Source organism: Contarinia nasturtii, unplaced genomic scaffold (assembly GCF_009176525.2).
Source record: "Contarinia nasturtii isolate CC-2019 unplaced genomic scaffold, AAFC_CNas_1.1 Cnas_scaffold_129, whole genome shotgun sequence".
Lineage (NCBI taxonomy): Eukaryota > Metazoa > Arthropoda > Insecta > Diptera > Cecidomyiidae > Contarinia > Contarinia nasturtii.
This window is the reverse complement of record NW_022197486.1, coordinates 5,356,820-5,377,544: the sequence shown is the minus strand read 5'-3', so window position 1 is coordinate 5,377,544 and position 20,725 is coordinate 5,356,820. Positions and strand designations below refer to the sequence as shown.

Below are 20,725 nucleotides of genomic sequence, written 5' to 3'. Positions count from 1 at the left end.
ATAGCGGCAACGGATGACATTTTTTTTTGGTTAGACAGTTAGACTTTCGGCTGTTTTAAATATTCATACAAGCAGAAGCGTTTCAGTAACGATTGTAACGTGTTTAATTGTGTCTTAGTATTTCCTTTCCCTAGATTTTTTTTTATTGTTTTTGTTTTTGTCAATATCGTGAACTTTTGATTTGCTTTAGTTCATTGCAGGCCAATCAGAATTTATTATTTTCCTTACCTGTATTCGTGAAATGGTGAAGGAGGGGATCATAGCGACGTATAACGTTGACTACGTTAGATTTCCACTGCGCGATTACATTCATTTCTTTGCTTCGCACTTTTTCACCATGCACAAGCAAAAACGAGCAAAAAGGATTTATTTGATGTGTTTTAGAATTTATATGCTTATTCCTTGGTAGTGCTGTTGGTGGAAGTCGACACATAATTTATAACAAAAAACATCAACAACAACAACGAGAGAGAAAAAAGCGCTAGACATAAACTGAGCAACGTCGCTGAAATTTTCGTCAAAGATAAAAACACGCGTAAAGAAAATTTATTAACATTCAAATCGGAAGAGTATGTGACAAATTGCGAAAAGAATTTGCATATAAATTTAAGCACAGTTGAAACAAGTATTCTTGTTGGTTAGCACTTACGACAAACAAACAAAAAAAAATTCTACACACCCGATATATACGTAAAGTTGTGAAAAACTATTCGGAAAATTGCATGACGAAAATCAGCCACGATTAAATCGGAATATCATTTAATATTTTATCTTTTGGTTTTTTATTGGCCGTACACATTTTGAAAGTATTCGTGAAAGTGGATATTGTAAAAAAAAATAATATAAAATGCTTTACTGTGTTTACCTGCGTTTCGTAATAGTTTTGTTTCCATTCATGTTTCGGTCAACATTGAGCCGTGATGCACCAATTGTGAATATTCCAGGTCAAGGCCAGATAATGGGCTTCTTTTCAAAAATGCTTCGATCACATACGATTGTTGGATATTTGGGCATACCATATGCACATCCTCCAATTGAAAATCTACGTTTTGCACCACCTCTTGTGGATAATCTTCCATCGTGGGAAGGAATTCGAAATGGACAAAATCCACCAATGCAGTGTTGGTCCGATATTCGACGACCATTAAAAAATCACGACGAAATGTTTTTTAAAATTCTTGGCATCGATCCGAAAGCTTCTAATACATCACAGTTTAGTGAGGACTGTTTATACCTGAATATTTTTGTACCTGATGGTAAGTATAGTATAAATGTTTTTTTTTATTTTCAAGATTTTTCTTATATTTGAAAAGTGAAATCATTTCCGTAAAATCTCTTCTAGACTGCGTTCAAATCTGTGAAATTGTGCACGAACTATATAAATAGTAGGAAACACATTTTTTTTTCATTCAAACAAACAAAAGACTCTTTCGTAGTGAAAATTAAACATTTATTCATTTATTTATAAATTTGGTTAGTTCTAAGGGTTTAGTTCTGTTTTAATTTAAAAATTCAAAATTTTTAATGAATGCACTTTCTTCGAAATTTTTTTTTACTGGTAAAGATGACATTTGTCTTCTTGTTTTTTTTTTTTTTTTGAGATTGACGTCAAATTCTCATAATTTGTTTCAATTCTTTTATTATTTGCGCAAATCCAACGCACGTGTTCACGTTCTAATTATTTGAAGCTTTTTTGAACATTTATTGGTTAAGGTCCATTTTCCAAGGCGGCGATTACAATCGTGTACGATTTCAAATCGTTGGCCAAAATCGTTAACGATTGAGATCAATGGTTTTTTTGACGCCAAAATCGTGAATGATTTATTATTTGTGGTTTTTTTGACGCCCGATTTGAAAAAAAATCGTGGACGATTGCAATCGTCGCCTTGGAAAATGCACCTTTAGAGCAAAACAGAAGTGAATAAGAATTTTTCAATATAATTCCCATTATTCAAAATCTCAATTTTCGATGAAATAATCCAATGCTTTAAGAATATGCTCCAATGATTAGAATTCAATCATCATAAAACATTACTTCGTTAGTAATCTTTGGCAAATGTTGACATTAAAATTTTCATAAATTTGCAATTAACATGTTTTCAGCCAATATCCAGTTGATTGTATCAATTAAGCTTTGAAGGAAATTCAGCATCATCAGTAAATCATGCTTGGCAAAAAATCGAAAAATATTAGCAATAAATTAATGATGTTGTTGGGTTTTAAACTGGTTTTATGAAATAAAAAAAGGCATGTTCCTGATTTTTCAATTTGACTGTAAACTCAACTACATCATTAATTAAGATTAAACACTCGGTAGCTACAATGCAATCATAGATGATGCACAGAGAAAAATAGATCGCTAAATATTTACTGACTGCGTTAAATTCCATAGGCGAATATTGTGTTGATTTTCAGTACAAAATGCCACAAACATTTCTCTTGTATTTTACCACAGATAACGAAAATTTTACCACACGCGCTATAAACGTCAGATCGCTATGCTCATTAATTGCTTGCAACTTGTTCATTTTCACTGCGTCTTGTATCTTGTACTGTATTAATAGTTAAAATGTCACATAAAATATTATTCAATTTTCCTATTTTTATTTTGATTTGACGTTTCATTATTTCTAAAATAAAAAATATATTTTTTTTTATTTAAAAGAAATAAAAACCCTAAAAATATGGTATAAATAAAAATAAAGCAAAATGAATTGTGGTTGGTTTGTGATTTGAAGTTTATAGCGTGTGGTAAAATTTTCGTTAGCTGTGGTAAAATACAAGAGAAATGTTTGTGACATTTTGTACTGAAAATCAACACAATATTCGCCTATGGAATTTAACGTAGTCAGTAAATATTTACCGATTTATTTTTTTCTGTGTGACGTAAATTTTTTTAGGGGGTGATGACAAAATTCAGGGGGTCCCTGACGATGTCAACAATTTGTACGAAATGAGGAAAAAATCGTTTTTTTTTTTGCTCTTCACTTTTTTGGCGAATATCCCTAGCAAATCGAAAAAATTTCCCTACTTCAAATTACCTTGCCAAGTCCAATAATGACAAGAAAATCTTTTTGAGGCGAAAATCCCCAGCAAATCGAAAGAGTTTTCTCGGCCAAAAAAAGTGAAGAGCAAAAAAAAAGTCCTCATTTCCAAAATTGTTGAGGGTTCCTAAAAATATTTCCCCTAGGAACCCTCGTCATCACCTATGAATGCAATATTAGCAATAGTTATTTCAGAGAGCAATGCTGTGTCCCCGAAAATCTGGTATCTGTTGCCCAATTTCATGTTGTTGCTCAAAAAGCTGTTACATTGTAGTGAAGAAAACGAAACAGAAAAAGTTATGTAAAAAATGCCTTTTTTCGCCATTTGATAATTTCATCAAAATAATCCTTGATAACGTCTTTTTGCATAATCAGTTGAATCTATTTTTGGTCGTTTCGTCAATTCTTTTTGGAAAATATGCATATGGCTGATGATTAAGTTTTGCAAAGTAATAAATCTGTAGTAAATTGGTGTTGGCAATCAACATCGATATTAACACTATAATTACATGTAGGATATGTTGTAACTATATGAGGTACCACATAATAAAAAATACATTTCTAGGTCAAAAGAAAATGCCAGTCTATGGACCTAACTTTTGTCACTTCCGTGCTTTCTTGCTTTCACTTTTCAACTTGAGACTTAAAATCGATATGTTTCCATAAATTTTGCACTTTTACATTCATCCGTCATAACAGCTCTCAAGAAGGAGAAGAAAAAGAATAAAAAAAGTGGACTTTGGCCTATAACACTTTTCAACCCTCTCTTGTGAGTAAATAAGAACTCTTTATCAAAATGTTCCATCGTATTATTTCAATTTGGTTTGCACAATAACACTTGTGTAACGTGACTCATGAAAAGTGGCGTGGTAATTAAATTTGCATAATTTACAGATACTTCAACTTACAGAAAGGTAATAAATCAATTGAATCGTTGCTTAAATATGAAAACATGAGAAAATAAAAACTAAGAAACGTGCAATGGGTCATTTTCATTCCGAGCATATTTTCTAATATTTTTCCGTTTTCCACGTCTTCGATGCATGATTTGAAATATGTCCATAAGTAGGTTAACAATGGGCAAAAAAGAAGAAAAAATTCCAGTAAATAAGCTATGATTTTTTATATAAGTTTCTTGTTTTTTTTTTCAACTGCCACTTGTTATTCATAAATTCAACTTCATTATTTGGTCTGGTTATTATATCGATTCTTATCGGGAAAAAATAAATTCACTCCTTTTTATATTGTGTTGTGTAGTAATAGCTGGACAATAGTAGCCATGTATATATAATGTATATATATAATATTATTGTAGGTATTTACTTATTCTTACTTGTTGTTCAAGCGGCAAATTAGAAATAATATGAATATTATGAGTTAAACGGAGAAAAAAAAACGCGTGATCTCAACGTCTTTTGTCCTCAATTTCTTTAATCACAGCCAATCAGGAAAATAAATGATTTCGAAATGCAACCTTATGACCGAGCGATTTCAAGATTAAGAAATTGTCCCGTTTACATGCATGTGATTTTCATTTAATATTTTGAACATGTTCGATTCCCATTTTTATTTTTCTACCTTCGATATCGAACAATTGAAGCTCCGATTTGTAAAACAAGTAAATATGCTGCTATGTCGAAGTTCAAGTGTTCTAAAAATAAACATACAAATAAATAATTCGTTCGTTCTTTAATGTAATCTGCTCCCCTCGAATACAAAACTTTTGATTCACAGTTAACACTGCAAAACATTTGTATTCGAACCAAATTTGTGATACACTTCTTTCAAATGATATATATACATATAAAAACAAAGAAGTAAGAACGCAAACCTGATTGCGTGTCTAACTTATTGATTTTTTGATTTTTAGCAAACAATATATGTATTCATTTATACGAATCAAAAGTGAATTCTACATATCAAGCAAAACTAATGAAAAAATGACATAGCTTCTGAAACTCCTTAAGTTCATCGACTGGTCCAATAATACGAACATTTCCCTGGAGATCGACAGTCCGATATCTTTGCGAGAATCAATGTTTGATCAAAAATCCATGCAAAACTAGAGTCAGATTTTATTTCGAAAGAAGAACCAAAATATGATTTGGCGTAAAATCAATTTATCAGTCTCCCATTTTTTCGGGTAAATTAATATTGATTTTTTCCACTTTGAACTATGAATCAACAAACACAAATCCACAAAATGTTCTGTGTAAGAAAGAACTAAAGTGTTGATAATTATGCTCATTGAACTTTTCATTCTGACCCATGAAAAATGTGCTGATAGTGTCAATATGAGCGAAGATAGTACAAAATCTAATCGCTTTTACACCATACTATGGCCTTTAAGCTATTGTGCTCCTTAAATATATTTACGTAGTACCGGCACGTTTGTTCTAACAAAAAAAAAATGACGGGTGGTATGGCGCAATCACCTTCAGAAAAAGCAGTGAGGTGCTTAAACAAACATAGCAGCAACTCTCTGCAGTAGAGAAATTTGTTATGTATTAACATATGTAATGAATTAAATGGCCAGAAATGTTATCTATATAGAAAGATTAAACAATTGCAAAATATTGCGTGCAATTCAAAAGCTGTTTGCTTCACATAAATATTTTGTTGATTTTTTCTTGTATAAAAATGATTGTCGGTCAGTTTTCAATACTTTATCCGTTACATTTTTCTTTCGTTTCAAAATTTTATGGAAATGGTCTTCACTCTTCAACCAAAAAAAAAACAACACCGAAGAAATTAATCGAAACTAAAATGAATAATTTTCAATTTCCATTTAAAATTTAGATGAACCCCCAAAAGATGGATATGCGGTGATTGCATGGTTGCATTCTGGTGATTTTGTAAGCGGCAATTCATCCGAACTGAATCCATTCCAATTGGTATACAAACAAAAAGTAATAGTAGTCACAATTGCCTTCCGACTTGGTGTCTTCGGTTTTTTTACTACAAGTGACGGTAGTTGTTCTTTTTTTCTTCGTGATAAATCAATATAAAGAAATAAGATTTTCATTTCACTAGGTGAAGCTCCTGGAAACTATGGACTGATGGATCAATCCGTGGCTTTATTATGGATAAGTAAAAACATTCAATTATTTAATGGAAATCCAAAATCGGTGACATTAATGGGACACGGAGCTGGTGCAGTTTCGGTAACATTACATTTAACATCCGGACCATGGTCTGATGGTTTCTTCCAAAAGGCGATAATAATGTCAAGTCCATCGCTATCAACATCGGTTCGAGATCCAAGAACATATAAAAATGCTGCAATGCAAGTGGGTGAAATGTTTGCATGTGAACTTCGATCGGTTAAAATGTTACAATGTTTACGTCTTGTGCCCGACACCAGATTAATGGAAAATAATCCAGTAATTGAATGGACACCCGTTATCGATGGTGGTTTAAGTAATAGCATCGCATCATTTATACCATATGACCCAAAAATACTGTTTGAACGACAAGATTATGTTCGAAAGGGAATACCAATAATGATCGGTTTCACTGACATGGAAGACGTCTTAGATGTGTCTATGCGTGAAATGCTTGATAATGGTTTAACGAATGACATGTACACAACACTAACAACCGATGCAATACTAAATGATATCGCTCAACTTGAGATGAACAATGAAACGGCATGCATTGAAAATGGTGGCAGCACAAATAATCAACCAGTTTTGAGTGCTGTTGATTTTGCATACAAACCATATTTCACGGGTACGAATGATGGTGGTGAATTGCGTAAGAAATACATTGAATTTTATACAGAACGTTTATATGTGGCACCATCATTTCATATTGCAAAAGCACTTAGCAAAACATCGGATGTGTTTATGTATCGTTTCGATACAAAACCAAAGACTCAAGCAATTATTGATATGCTTCCAACATGGTCGGGTGTACCGCATCGGTTTGATCAAATTTTTGTGTGGGGAATGCCGTATTGGATTTCGTTGGAGAATCAAACACAATGGTCACAGGAAGATAAACGGCTATCCGACATTATAATGAGAATGTGGGCAAATTTTGCAAAAAGTTCAAATCCAACCGATAGTGGTGTTTATATACGATGGACCAATTTTACGGAAACAGATCCGGGCGTACTGCTCATTGATCGTTCGTTTAATATGAGCGACACAAATACACTTAACTATCAAGGTGTACAATTTTGGAACGATTACTATCCGAAAGTTATTAGTTTTGCAAATCAATGTTGCAATATCACAAATGGTGCAATTGGATTCAGTAATAAACTCAAATCATCATACACATTTATCCAAATTGCTATATTACTTGTTACAAAATTTATTTTAACGACAGAACTTAGATCGAATTCAATATGAAGTTATATGAACGTTATAATTTTCAATTTTCAATTATTTTGACATTATTAGTACATTTAGATTATAGTGAAACACCGATTATTAAGGATAAACTGTTCGAGTATAGATGGGAATTTTGATAATCAAGCTAAATATCTGTTTATTGACACAAAACAGAGATAATAATTTTTTTTTAGTATTTTTAGCTCCGATGACGTCAAAGAATGTAGCTGCCTCAAATTTTAGAATAATTTAAATAGATAATATAAGGCGAATTATTACTTAATTGTCCAGAATTATTTCAAAATTTCTGAGATAAAATGATATTTTACGTCAATGGCCATTATGGCATTAAGTTCCGCATTTTTCTTCCCTGTAAATTTCATTTTATTTAAGTTTTTTTCCATTATAAGCAAACTATACTTTGTTGATAATAAAGTTAATTTTTATACACTCCAAAAAAGAGTGCGAAAAAATATAAATTTATTTCTATTGTATATTTCAAAATGTGGTTTCGTCGCTCGCGCGAACTGCCGTTCGCTGTGATCTAGTGCGAAGGGGAGGGTAGAGGGGAGCATTTTTTTGCTTATTTAGCTCCAAATAATACTGAGAGATAAAGAGAAATGTCAACATCAAAAGCGGTATATTTTCGTTTATAATTTCCTATGTTTTATTATTGCTTTGCTTTCTTTTGTCATTCATCTGGGTCAAAGTAAAGATATATAAGTAGCGTCAATCTCGCGCGTGAGCTTTCGTAGAAGGGGAAGAAGGTAGTCGAAGACTAATTACCTGGTTGCTACTCCTGATATAACAAGAACAATATCATATACCCGAACCAAATAGAATCATCGCAGAATCACGTTTTAACTTGATTAATTTGTTATATGTTCATCGGCAAGGCTTTACAAGTGTGCTTTTCTTGTTGTCTGTTTCAAGTTTTGAAAGAAACTATGTTTTTGGACAAATACTCCAAATATGAAATTACAAACGACACAAGAATTACACTGAATGCCGCAAAATATTTGCGATTGGTTGATGAATGTGATTTTCAAAAAAAAAAAATCCTTTAAATTCAACAAAAAAAATTCATATAAAGATATAAAATCTTGTGAAATTCATTTACATTTAATGATTTCATATGAAACCAAGTCAAAATATAACGGATATTAAGCAAAAACAAGAGAAATATCAAAAAGTGACACTTGTGACATTTGGTCCACATATTCTATGACATTTGTTGGGTTATGTCATTAATATTGCTCTCGTATAATATATTTGTTTTGCTCACTACTTCAAATATACATTTTTAACGTTTGTGAATACAAAAAAAAAAAAGAAATGCTTCGACTGTACCGATCCATTATAGTTCCTAGTCGGAATTTATATATGCTTTCAACTAGGAAATGCGCAAATTTCGGAGCAAATTCGGATTCAGATGAAGGTGATGATAATACGGAACCGGGTAAAGTCACTCAAATTTCTTTGAATATAGTGAATATTGACGATTTTATAACTTCAGATATGAATTTTATTAAACTGATTGGTACAACAAGGAATGATTCGAGACTCCAGCCAAATGGCAACATGAATTGTTTGGTGCATCAAAAATCTGAAAATGAGAAATCGTTTTTGTAAGATTCCATTGATTTGACACTTTTACTGTTATTGTAATTAATAAATTTTTTTTTTTTTTTCAAAGTCCAGTCATTTTATAAGTATGCCTAAACATATTCAAGAAAAAACGGGTATCAACCATATAGCGAGTGGCCAAAGAATCAATATTAATGGATACGTTTTATCTCATCCATTCAAATCAATTGACGATAAAAACAAATACAAAGTTGTAATTATGCCCACCGAAATTAGGCTTTACAAAAATGGAGAAGAACCATTACCAGATATTTGCATAGTTATGTTGACTGGTGTCGTACGATCGCCGATTTGGTTTAAAAATGATTTTGCATCATTTTATTCAGAGGAGATCTCTGACGTCAGGTATAGTCGTATAATAGTTGTTCATTTTAAGTTCAATCCATTTATCAATTTTTGTTTGTAGAAATGTGAAAGGCGAATTGACCGGAGAAAAAATGAAATTTTCATATAGTAATTTTGTATATGATGTCAATTTACGAAATTACATACGTGAAAACATAAACCTATATGATCGCGTATTTGTTCAAGGACATCTTGGTTACAAATCGTGTGAAACGAATGATGGAAAATCTAGATCCTGTGGCAGTATTATTGTGACCAAAATTGAAAAAATATGAATAGAATTAAAAAGATTTTATTTTGCACATAATAATTTATGTTTTATTTGAGGAAAAATATTTGTTTAAAAACATTTTTATAGTAAACATGGATGTTGTAAAAGGAGTATGATTGATGAATATAATCATATATTAAATAATATTCTTAAAATTGTTCATTCTCATACTTATAATTCATCGTGAAAAACGAGGTCTCTGATGAACATTTCAATATAAAATTTGTGAAACTGGAAAAGATACCTTCAGAAAAAAAAGAATGAAAAAAATCATGGTGTCATCACTGGTAGCAGCCAGAGAATATCCGATGAAAAAAAATTCACAATCGACTCCACAGAAGAAGAATGTTAACGATAAGAACAAGAAAAAAGTCGATGGAAAAAATGATCATGCTGAACAAAATATAGTGGGTGCAACCGATTTATATGACGACAAAATCACATTCAACATCAAAGCCAAGGACAGCGATGAATGTGAAATTGTGCCATCGAAAATTGCGAATTTGGCTTGTCCACAATTGGTGATTGAATTTTATCGAAAGCATCTCGTTTTCACTGATTTATTTACCGTTAAGCGAGCCTATTAATTGGACCAATTTTTAAAATAACCCGTTGATACTTCGAAGAAGTAATATTTATCGTTAATATTCTTACTTCATTAATTGTTTGAAACTATCAAAAAAATGACTGTCGATTTTTCGCCGAAAAGTATTGATTTTGTCTCGAATATTCTGGGCGGTTCAAATATTCTTAATGAAATTCAGAGAAAAACTGACCTTTTTTTCGTTTTGAATTTAACTTTTTTACTAAAAAAATTTCACACAACCTTTTCACGTTTGAACTCTCTATTTTCTCATGGTTGTCACAAACGCCAGAAACAGAATCAGAAAATCTGTTTTCCGAAAACAGAAATAGAAACAGAAACATTTTAGGGTGTGCAACAGAAAACAGAACAGAAAGTCATTTTCGGTCGGTGTTTTGTTGTTGATTGCGATTTTTTTCAGAGCACCATTGTTTCAATTTTTAAAATTGAAAATTATTCCGCACACACCAACGGAGGGATCATTTCAAAATGTCATCAATGACTTCTTTGCCAGATGGAATTTTCCCAATTGTTGTGGTGCAATCGATGGAAAACACATCCGCTGGCTCCACTTTCTTCGACTACAAAGACTTTCATTTGATAGTTTTATTAGCAATCGTCGATGTTATAAGTTCATTGCTGTTGATGTTGGTTCGTATGGACGAGAGGGGGATGCAGGTATAAAATTCGAATAAAAATTGATATTTCGCAATTCTATTCAATTCAATTCTCTTGCCCAACCATCAACTGACATTGCGTTGCCAAATGTTATTCTTGATGATGTTTCTGGTTGATTCTTTGATTGAAATAAAGAAACGTTCTTTTTTAAAATTTTCGTCAGCGATTTTAAAATATTACGGAAATTTTGCGCCAAAAGTCAATAGTTCAAGTACAGTACTTATGAAAAACTTTAACTCGTGCGGTACTTATGAGAATGTGAGAGAGAAATGTCAACATCAAAACCGGTGTATTTTTCTCCATAAAAGTTTTATTTATATTTATAGCTTTTGGTTTAAAATTTTAATCAGTTTCGCCATTTAAAAAAAATGGGAATCCGTGGATTAAAAACATTTCTGGAGCGTGAAAAACAAACTCGTCCAATAAACATTGGTGATGAGGTGATCAAATGGAAAAGGTACTATTTCAATAAAATTTGAAAGTTCAAAACCAATTTCTCATTTTGGGGCCGCTTTCACAGAGCAAATCCTGGCCGAACACCGATAATAGTCATTGATTTCTTGAGTTTAACAAATGGAGTGGTAAAAAAGGATGAAGATATCATTTGTGGTGGACGACATAAAATTGCATTGAATCGTTGGAAGGAATTGTTGAATGCGTTAAAGGGAACTGGAAGTGAGTTGGTGTTTTTTAGTGATTTAACTATTCAAGAAGGAAAAATTGATGAATGGCTATTGAGACGTGATGAAGAATTCGAAGTGTACACAGAAGTTTATGACTTAATCAGCAGCGGCATACCATTGTCAGAAGTCGTGGCCAACCAAACGAATCGAAAAGCTTTAACATCAACATTCTATGGAATGGCAATTATAGCACAAAATTATGGTCAATTTCATTATTCAATCAGACACGAATGTGATTTAGAGATTGCACAGTATGCCAAACGTAACGGAGCCTTAGCTGTGATATCGAATGACACGGATTTTCTCATATTTGATGGTGAATGGAGATTTTGGTCGTCTCAAGATATAAAAATCATTCATTCAAATCGACTAAAAACCATTGAATTTAATCGAAACGGAATCGCTAATATTTGTTCACTTGCAACTTATCAATTGCCATTATTTTCAACATTATTAGCAAATGATTTTACACACATCTATTACAATCAATTGGCTCGATTTTATTGCACCATGGGACCAATGAAATATCGAATTAAAAATGTTGCACGCTATGTACGGCGGGTTGGCCATGTCAATCTCAATGATTCGGACATCACACAAATCATTCAGCATGTTTTTGGTTACATTGATGATGATCTTCAACGAGTGTTCAGACAGAGTCTAAACGCATATAATACCGACTTTCCGGCAATACACATTGATGATCCACTAGAAAAAAAACTGCTTCTAACAAAAATGTATAGACCATATATGTCAAACTTGAGCTCTATTAATGGTTTTACGCTGCCTTATTATGATATGCGAGGCTCTGCAACAAATACCATCAGTTTTTCAATGATGCTCATCCATTGGATTCAACGCAGAAAAGGCATTTTAAGACAAACGTCAAAGGAATCACAAACTTTCTTGGTGCTCGCAAAGAAGGAGATCAATCAACATTTCATGGCACATTCGGAAGAACCTATTTATCCGGAATGTAAGAAAAAAAAACCATAAGCAGAACAGCGTTACTAATTGAATATATTTTTTTTTGTCTTTTTTTCAGTTGCACTGCCCACTTTGAACCAATTATATCTGGACGATGAGTCGAATATTATTGAAACTAAATGGAACATTTTTGGATGGATTATGTCATTTTCAGACGATGTGATTTCTTTGATCAAAAATGTACCAAAAGATTTTCTACTTATCATCTGTATATTGACGCCATTGGTGAAGGTATATTTTGAAAAAAAGAAAACTTGCTTGAATTGTTGCTGTTAATTTATCTATATCTTTTACAGAATGGGCTAATCAGTATCGAAGAAGCTGATGGAATTCTTTATACAGAGAGTATGGTTTACGCAAATGTCGCAGCGAATGTTGAATATCCAGCTGTACTTGTACCTAAGTATGTTCGTGCCGCTCACCTTTATAACATCACTTTTGCGCATGTAAGGAACAATTTTGCCATTGCCGGACTTTTATCGCATGTTCAGGTACAAAAAAATATCAAATTATACATAATTATTGGAAAAAATTGTAATAAAATTATAGAAAATCTAGCATAAAATCTTTGCATTGTCACAAACACTGCGAAGCGATTTCAAAATAACTTCAAAATTAGTTGCTTCACAGTTTAGCCACTCCGGCCGTAATAGATTCTATGTTTGGGTGCTATGATTTCATTTAATTTTAATTCTTGTACTAAATAATCTTTTTTGTTAACTTTCTATTAGGAATGTTTGCAGTTTGATGGTGTGTATTTTCAGAAATTGATGGAAAATGTTACCAAAATGAGCTCAGCCGAACGAGAAATTTTATTTACTCCTATAAAAAAGTACAGGATTTATACATATATATAAAACTTACGTTGTTATCTATTTTAATCGATTGTTTTCGAAAAATAAAAGGACGAGGTGTTACATACATAAGAGGTGTTTCTTTTCTGATCTAGTTTTTGATTTTATTGTATGATTTTGCTTCAATGAAATTTTTTATAATGCGAGCTGCGTCAATGCTAATCTATGTTTTATTCGGCTAGTGAATGCAACCAGGCCATTTATTCCAATCCAATAATAACAACAACAATTATTTATTTTATTTTATTGCTGAAACACGGAAATTACATGTTATCTGTATGATCATAAAAAGTTGTGCAAATCTTATAATATTTGCCGCAATTCATACAATACCGTATTTATTTAATTGATTATTTAATTCAATTCAAGTTCTTGGCCCCTAGGTTATCTCCTTGCCAATATAAGGTCAACTGGTTTGAAGGATGCGAAAAATCGATATTTATAATATTAATGAATAATAAAATAATAATAAATTATTTCTAATTCATCTGTTATTAAACGAGTGTAAACATCATAATTTCGAATAAATCTAAGTCGTTTTGATATGATACATACATCTTTTGCTGCTTAAAACTATTCATTTATAAAATAGTGCTATAAATTATTTTTTCTTCAATTTCGAAAATATCACAAAAATTTGGAAAATTAAATTGGTTTTATTTCAAACTTTCTAACAAAAGTATATGAAATCAAGTAAAATGAATGTGATGTCGAGAGATATGTGTATCATATTTGTATTGCTACTTGGAATTCTGAGCATAAATTCGTTGCCTTCATCATCCAAAGCGTTGAATATAGCTGTTATTGGAGCTGGAGCAGCAGGCCTTGCGAGTGCAAAAAACGCTCTCGAACAAGGACATAATGTAGTGATCTACGAAAAGACCGAGGCACTGGGTGGAGTATGGTTTTACACAGATAAAACCGGACAAGATGAGTACGGTGTTGATATTCACACTCCAATGTATCAAGGGCTAAGGTATTAGTGAACATTTCTGTGATTTCAATGCCAAATATATTGATTGTTTGTTACGTTTGAACAGAACAAATGGACCATATCAAATAATGGAATATCCGGGACATAACTATCCAAATAATACACAATCACATCCACCACATGAGGACGTATTGAAATACCTGAACTCTTACGCTGAACGTTTCGATTTGAAGAAACACATAAAATTCCATCATTTCGTCGAGAAAATTAAGCCGATTCAAAATGACCAATGGATCGTAGTTGTCAAAGATTTGCCTAACAACAGGACCCTATCGGAGATTTATGATGCAGTTTTCGTTTGTGTTAATATGTATTCATCGCCAAATTATCCGCAAATTGATGGCGCCAATGTATTTAAAGGAAAAATTATACACAGCCATGATTACCGTAGAGCTGAACATTTTCGAGGTTTCTAATTCATAGCTTTTTACAATAGTCAAACAAGTTAACAATTTTGACGAGTAACAGTGAATTTTACAGTTTCAATATATTTGGGTTTCATCATATTGAATAGGTGCAGATGTTTTATTCGTAGGAAATGGTAAAAGCGCAAAAGACATTGTACTCCAACTTTCAAAGAGTGCCAATCGAGTAACTTGGAGTAGACGTAATCCCAAAGAACCTACAGAAGAAGAACGAAAGGTATATGGAGAAACTGTAACATTTAAAAACGATGTGAAACTTTTAACATCAAATGGAACTGAGTTTATGGATAACACACATCAAGATTTTACAGCGATTATATATGCAACAGGTAAATTGTCAGCGGACAATGGTATTACTATACGGATTGACTTTTTTTTATTTTACAGGTTACAGATTTTCGTTTCCGATGTTGGAAGATGATGCAGGCATTCACATTGATGACAATTTCGTTCAACCACTCTACAAACAAACTCTAAACATAAATCATCCGACAATGGCATTCATTGGTTTAGATGGGATAAACCATATATTCGATTTGCAGGTTAATATGATAGCATATTAATGATAGCTCTTTTGGATTGGCAATTTTTTTTCACTATAACTATGAAATAAAAATATATTTACAGGCACGTTTCGCTTTGAAATTCATATCTGGAGCCAAAAGACTACCATCAAAGTCAGAGATGTTGGAAGATATACAAGATTTTGTTGAATATCGACAGAAAAAAGGAATTCCAAAACGTAAATATTATCATTTAGGTCCCGATAAGGAATAAAGGGTCTTTCATTAAGAGCGACGCATTTTGTTTTTTTAATAAAAAGACATGTGTTTGCGATATCAATGAAATTTTTATTTTGGGTTGAAGTACAATCGATACCATTAATTATGGAATAGCACATCGTTCAAATGTCCTCCACGGAACCGCTTACATGAGTGGATGCGCTGAACCCAATTTTCCATCACTTTTTCGCACATTTGGGCCGATACGCTAGCAATTTCGCGTCGAATATTGGTTTCAAGCTCCTCTAAAGTTTCAGGCTTATTGGCATAAACCAGAGACTTAACATAGCCCCACAAAAAAAAGTCGAGCGGCGTTAAATCGCAAGAGCGAGGCGGCCAAGCGACAGGGCCTTTTCTTGAGATTACACGTTCATTGAACTTCGATTTCAATAAGTCGATTGTAATGCCCGCTGTATGGCTGGGTGCACCGTCTTGTTGAAACCACATGTCCTCCAAACCATCCAGACGCAATTTGTCCCAAAAATAAGTGGTTAACATCTTTCGATAGCGCTCTCCGTTGACTGTAACCGCTTCGCCAGCATCATTTCGAAAAAATTACGGCCCAATCACTCCTCCAGCATGAAAACCGCACCAAACAGTCAATTTTTTGGGATGTAACGGCAACTCTTGAAACACTTCTGGCTGCTCACTTGACCAAATATGGCAATTTTGCTTATTCACAAAGCCGTTGAGCCAAAAATGTGCTTCGTCACTGAGGATGATTTTTTTGTGAAAATCGCCATCTTCGGCCAACTTTGCTAAAGCCCAATTGGAAAAGTTTCGACGCGCACCATGGTCATTAGGCTTTAGTTCCTGGGTCAGTACGATCTTATATGGACGTATAGCCAAATCTTTTCGCAAAATGCGCCACAGTGACGTCTGAGAGATGCCTAATTCCTGCGATCGGCGAGAAATCGACTGATTTTGGTCTTGACTTACCGAGTCACGTACAGCGGCGATATTCTCCTCACTCCTTGCCTTTCTTTGTCTCACTGGCACGGTAACATTATGAAGAGAGTAGCTCGATTCAAATTTGGCCACTAAACGTTCAATGGTGCGACGGGTGGGACGATTATACCGACCGAAACTTTTCGTCAGCGCACGTAAAGTTGTCGCGATCGACCGCGAATTTTGGTAAAATAATTGAATTATTTGTAAACGTTGTTCAAGCGTGTATTTTTCCATGATTAAATGGTAGACATTGTAGATGTCAAAAACACATATTGTCAGAAATCACGTCGCGTGAGTCACGAATAACCCTATTAGCAAACTACGACACTCCTAATGAAAGACCCTTTACTATGAGAAAGTGGCGCAGGCTGCAGATATTACCAAAATTACGGATGTTTACATGAACATGTATATCGATTTAGTTTATCATGTACGGATTGATCCATTAGGATTTCGTGAATATAAATACACAATAATTGATGATAAAACATTTATAAGAGAAAAAGAAGTCAGATGCGTTTCATTGTAGATAAGACCAAATTCATATCATTAAATATTTCCAAATGAAATATAGTGACTCGATGTGAAATAAATGTTTCACAGCAATGAAATCCCTACTACCGTGCTAGATGGTGTCGACACGAGTGGACGGATTTTTAAATTCATTTGAACGACGTCATGTTACTATACTTGTCCATTACAACGTACATGTAACAGAAGAAACACACAGTCCATGTCCTCGCTAGTGGACATAAACGATTTGGACTGTCAATGTGAACTAGATCAAGTATAGAACCTTACATAGGATCATATACGATGAATATGGATTACACAGTCTGTTTCAAAATACCGTCACCAATGTCGACACCATTTGACATCAAAATTTTGACAATAAAAATATGTGCTATTGTTGTTGTCGTTTCATTGCTGTGAAATGTTTAAATAATAATAAATAAAAAGTCACAGCATCAAATGTAAATCTCAATTCTTTTGGATTTTTTGCAATTTGGAAGAAAAATGATCTCGCAAAAGTAGTAAAAAGCGCAATTTTAATTTCAACTGAAAAGTTCTGAAAAGCCTAAACAACCCAATTTTTCAAGATCGAAGTATAACAATGTGATAAAAAGATTAATAAATAATTTTTGAGATAATTTGGAGCATTTTTTCATGGAGGTGAATTTTGGGGAGGGTGAGGAGAGCGCCGAAGCGAATCTTCTCCCTCGCTTAAGAAACAGAGCTCCAGAATTATGTAATATTTCTGTAATAATTATAAAAATCTATAGATAGTTCATGACAATTTTGATTTAAATGATCTAATGATCAGCACAAGGCAACGTGATTGTAAAAAAATTTCACTTTTTTAGAATAACCAGACAAAATATGTTGGAACCCCGTTTACTTGCACGAGTATGAGTTAAATGTCGTTGTAACTAACATATGTCCATAAAGTCTTGACAGTAAATTCAGGCGTTTATTGCGCCACATAAACAAAATCAAAAATATCAACCAATGCACACGGCACGTTTATCAGTACCTCGGGACTACTATCAAACTCAATTCGATGAAATACATCCATTCGCGGAGACGTACAAATTGGATTTACGAAAAAGTGTCTCAAATGGTTGTGGCGGCTAAGTTCAAAACAAATTTCGCATGTGTCTAAAGATGAACCCATCTGCCTACGAACCATATATTGTGTTTCATGGACTTAGTATGAAGACAAAGATTCTAGAGAAAGCAAAAAGTACGGTCGTATTCCCTATTTAAATGCTCCAACCCTCCAAAATTGTCATCAAGTACCGAAAACCGGGTTGGTCAAGCAAAAATTCGTTTTTGCTGATTTTTATGGTTACAGCACATCAAAATTTGAACCAAAACAATAGATTTAGACCCGGTCATTAGGAATCAGCAAAATAAGTAATGAAAAAATGCAATAGGGTGTCAAAAATTGGGTATTTACTTCACCTCATAGCATTTTGCACTGAAAAATTCATCATTTTGGACAGTGAAACATTCATCGCTATGTCGAACCACGAATCAAGTGCAAGTGGTTTCTTTTGCATTGATTATGTTAGGGCACTACTATATAAGGCTAGAGACGTCGACAAACCGAACTTTGATAAAGGCGTGTTTGCATGGTAGGATCTTCTTTGGAAGGTGTTTTGGAGCCAATATTCGAGAATTATGTGCTGAAACGTAAGGTAAAACCTCCATTACATGCTCCATTATCAACCAATTGTTTTTGAAATCGATAGAATTCATTGAGAACTATCTGATTTAACACAAAATTTTGGTTTGCAAGCAGAAAAAACCACAATAATGGCTCCTTCTTAAAATATGACATTTCCGTGAAAAGAGGACCATCTGTTTAACTTCATAAAAAGACACCAAATTAATTATTTCTCGTCTGTTTTTGGATGTAAGTTATAGGCGAAGGTCCAAAATACTTGAAACGAGCAACAATTAGCGGTAAGGTTCGAGAGAAAGTTGAAAGAAATCGACATATTGGTCCGCCAAAGCATGATTTTGAAGGTTCAAAGCATACTGAGAAAAATCGAAGACAATGGCCCGTTCAGTGTAAGGTGAATATGCTATTCGTAGCCCATTATTGAAGGTTTATACCAATAAAAAAGAATTTAATATCGTATGTTTGTTGTTCAAATGGCGAACATCTGAATTTACTGTCAAGACTTTATGGACATATGTTAAATAAAGAATGTGATACAATATGTATATTTCAGCATTTTTCTGTGGATAATTTATCTTTGAATAACATTTTAAACGATTTTTTTGTTCATGCAGAATCATCATGATTGTGATGACTCAATTCGTGCATGAATTTGGACAAAATATTTTTTTTATAAAAAGTGTGTGTTTTAACATGCGCATGGTAATATTTGAGTAGGATGACTTTAATTTTCCATTCAATGGAAATATCAATAAAATGTTCTGTTTCAGTTAGTATTTTGCAGTGACCGGTTCGCGCATATTTCTATGCTTGCCTAAATACGCTAGGTAGCATAGATATCCCAAGCATAGCCGCAAACGCAACCGACGCATCGCCGTTCACTCTATATGAACAATACACATATTCGTTTATGCAGACGACCGTGCGCATACAATATAGCTCGAATCGAATGGCGACGGGTGCCATTGAGTTGCTTAAGAAGAGTATTGTTGTCATCAAAGCGTTGGACGAATATGATTATCCCTATAATTTAGACGGATGTGCTCATGAGTTTAATGGTGAAGACCATTATATTTACGTCTATCTTTATTCAGGACTTAGTTCAACAAAAAGTTTGGTAAATATATAACCAGAATGGAATTGGATTATGACCATGAATATTGGAACCTGACAGAACAGAGCGATAAAAATGTTTGGCTTTGGTATAGGAAGATATCTAATATAAGTAGAATCATCAAGCCATATATACCACAAGTGACAGACTTCGTTTTAAAGGCGACGTATTTTGGTATTTCTGGTATAAAAGTGATTTTGATGTTTTTCCGAATGTGTCAAAGTTTATTTTCAAGAGCGGTTTCATTGCTAATTTTGATAAATTGACGAAAATGTACGATTTTTTTGATATACATATACGACAGATTTGATTTGAGTCGTATGTTCCCAAAATTGGAATCCTTGCATTTGGAAAGTAGATTGGGTGTATGGAAACCACTCGAAAATAACAGGTGCAACTATGATGACATTCCGCAATATTGTCGAATGAAATTTAACCCGATTCGAATGCAAAATCTAACCAATTTGAAAGAATTGACTCTGTTGATGGACCCAGAAGAATATGGCTTAGAAAATGGATTAGAAGAAATTTTCAAAAAAAATCCCAATATATCAAAGCTTCGGTACCAAATTGGTAATAAATTAGACGCTATCTTTGCAATCGAAAAGCACTTGAAAAAATTGAATACACTTGAACTTAACTTACAAGTTGGGTGTGGATTTTTGGAAACATATCATAAATTATTTGAAAATCGTTCAAAGCAGCCATTTGATATACCAAGTATAAAAACGCTTATGATTCACAGAAGTCAATGTGAAGATGAGAGGATAATTGATTTTATTGCAGCTTTCAAAGGTGTCGAAACTCAGTGGGCATTTGAACGCGTTAAAATAACGCGT

The 20,725-nt window shown here is 33.2% G+C and overlaps 5 protein-coding genes across 8 annotated transcripts in view; all 5 read left to right on the top strand.

Annotated features, from left to right (window-relative positions):
* Window positions 1-195: 195 nt before the first annotated feature.
* LOC116342424 (carboxylesterase 5A) lies at window positions 196-7,751 on the top strand. Of its 2 annotated transcripts, none has more exons than XM_031770034.1 (3): window positions 196-1,256; window positions 5,844-6,014; window positions 6,078-7,751. In XM_031770034.1, the coding sequence occupies exons 1-3, from the start codon at window positions 848-850 to the stop codon at window positions 7,400-7,402; spliced, it is 1,905 nt and encodes a 634-aa protein (XP_031625894.1). In that variant the 5' UTR covers window positions 196-847; the 3' UTR covers window positions 7,403-7,751. The 2 variants fall into 2 exon arrangements, with proteins under 2 accessions (XP_031625894.1, XP_031625902.1); XM_031770042.1 differs by lacking the exon at window positions 196-1,256 and adding an exon at window positions 5,579-5,694.
* Window positions 7,752-8,639: 888 nt separating this feature from the next.
* On the top strand, window positions 8,640-9,791 carry LOC116342449. Its single transcript, XM_031770064.1, has 4 exons — window positions 8,640-8,843; window positions 8,901-9,012; window positions 9,086-9,376; window positions 9,438-9,791. Exons 1-4 carry the CDS (start codon window positions 8,720-8,722, stop codon window positions 9,649-9,651), a joined length of 741 nt encoding a protein of 246 aa, XP_031625924.1. The 5' UTR covers window positions 8,640-8,719; the 3' UTR covers window positions 9,652-9,791.
* A 128-nt stretch (window positions 9,792-9,919) lies between these two features.
* On the top strand, window positions 9,920-10,234 carry LOC116348392 (chromobox protein homolog 5-like). The gene has a single exon (XM_031779376.1). It carries the CDS (start codon window positions 9,920-9,922, stop codon window positions 10,232-10,234), a length of 315 nt encoding a protein of 104 aa, XP_031635236.1.
* Window positions 10,235-11,185: 951 nt separating this feature from the next.
* Window positions 11,186-13,499, top strand: LOC116342439. The gene is made up of 5 exons (XM_031770053.1): window positions 11,186-11,365; window positions 11,429-12,567; window positions 12,637-12,809; window positions 12,875-13,069; window positions 13,310-13,499. Exons 1-5 carry the CDS (start codon window positions 11,277-11,279, stop codon window positions 13,433-13,435), a joined length of 1,722 nt encoding a protein of 573 aa, XP_031625913.1. The 5' UTR covers window positions 11,186-11,276; the 3' UTR covers window positions 13,436-13,499.
* A 472-nt stretch (window positions 13,500-13,971) lies between these two features.
* Window positions 13,972-20,725, top strand: part of LOC116344550 (senecionine N-oxygenase-like) — a 31,896-nt gene continuing 25,142 nt past the window's right edge. Inside the window, exons 1-6 of one of the 3 annotated variants that reach the window (XM_031773169.1) lie at window positions 13,977-14,408; window positions 14,473-14,834; window positions 14,941-15,180; window positions 15,239-15,393; window positions 15,479-15,593; window positions 17,949-18,432. In XM_031773169.1, coding sequence (XP_031629029.1) covers window positions 14,116-14,408; window positions 14,473-14,834; window positions 14,941-15,180; window positions 15,239-15,393; window positions 15,479-15,593; window positions 17,949-17,953 — 1,170 coding nt within the window. In that variant the 5' untranslated portion in view covers window positions 13,977-14,115 and the 3' untranslated portion in view covers window positions 17,954-18,432. Of the gene's footprint in view, window positions 14,409-14,472; window positions 14,835-14,940; window positions 15,181-15,238; window positions 15,394-15,478; window positions 15,594-17,948; window positions 18,433-20,725 lie in introns of those variants that run through there. The other 2 variants (XM_031773166.1, XM_031773167.1) reach the window with 2 other exon arrangements.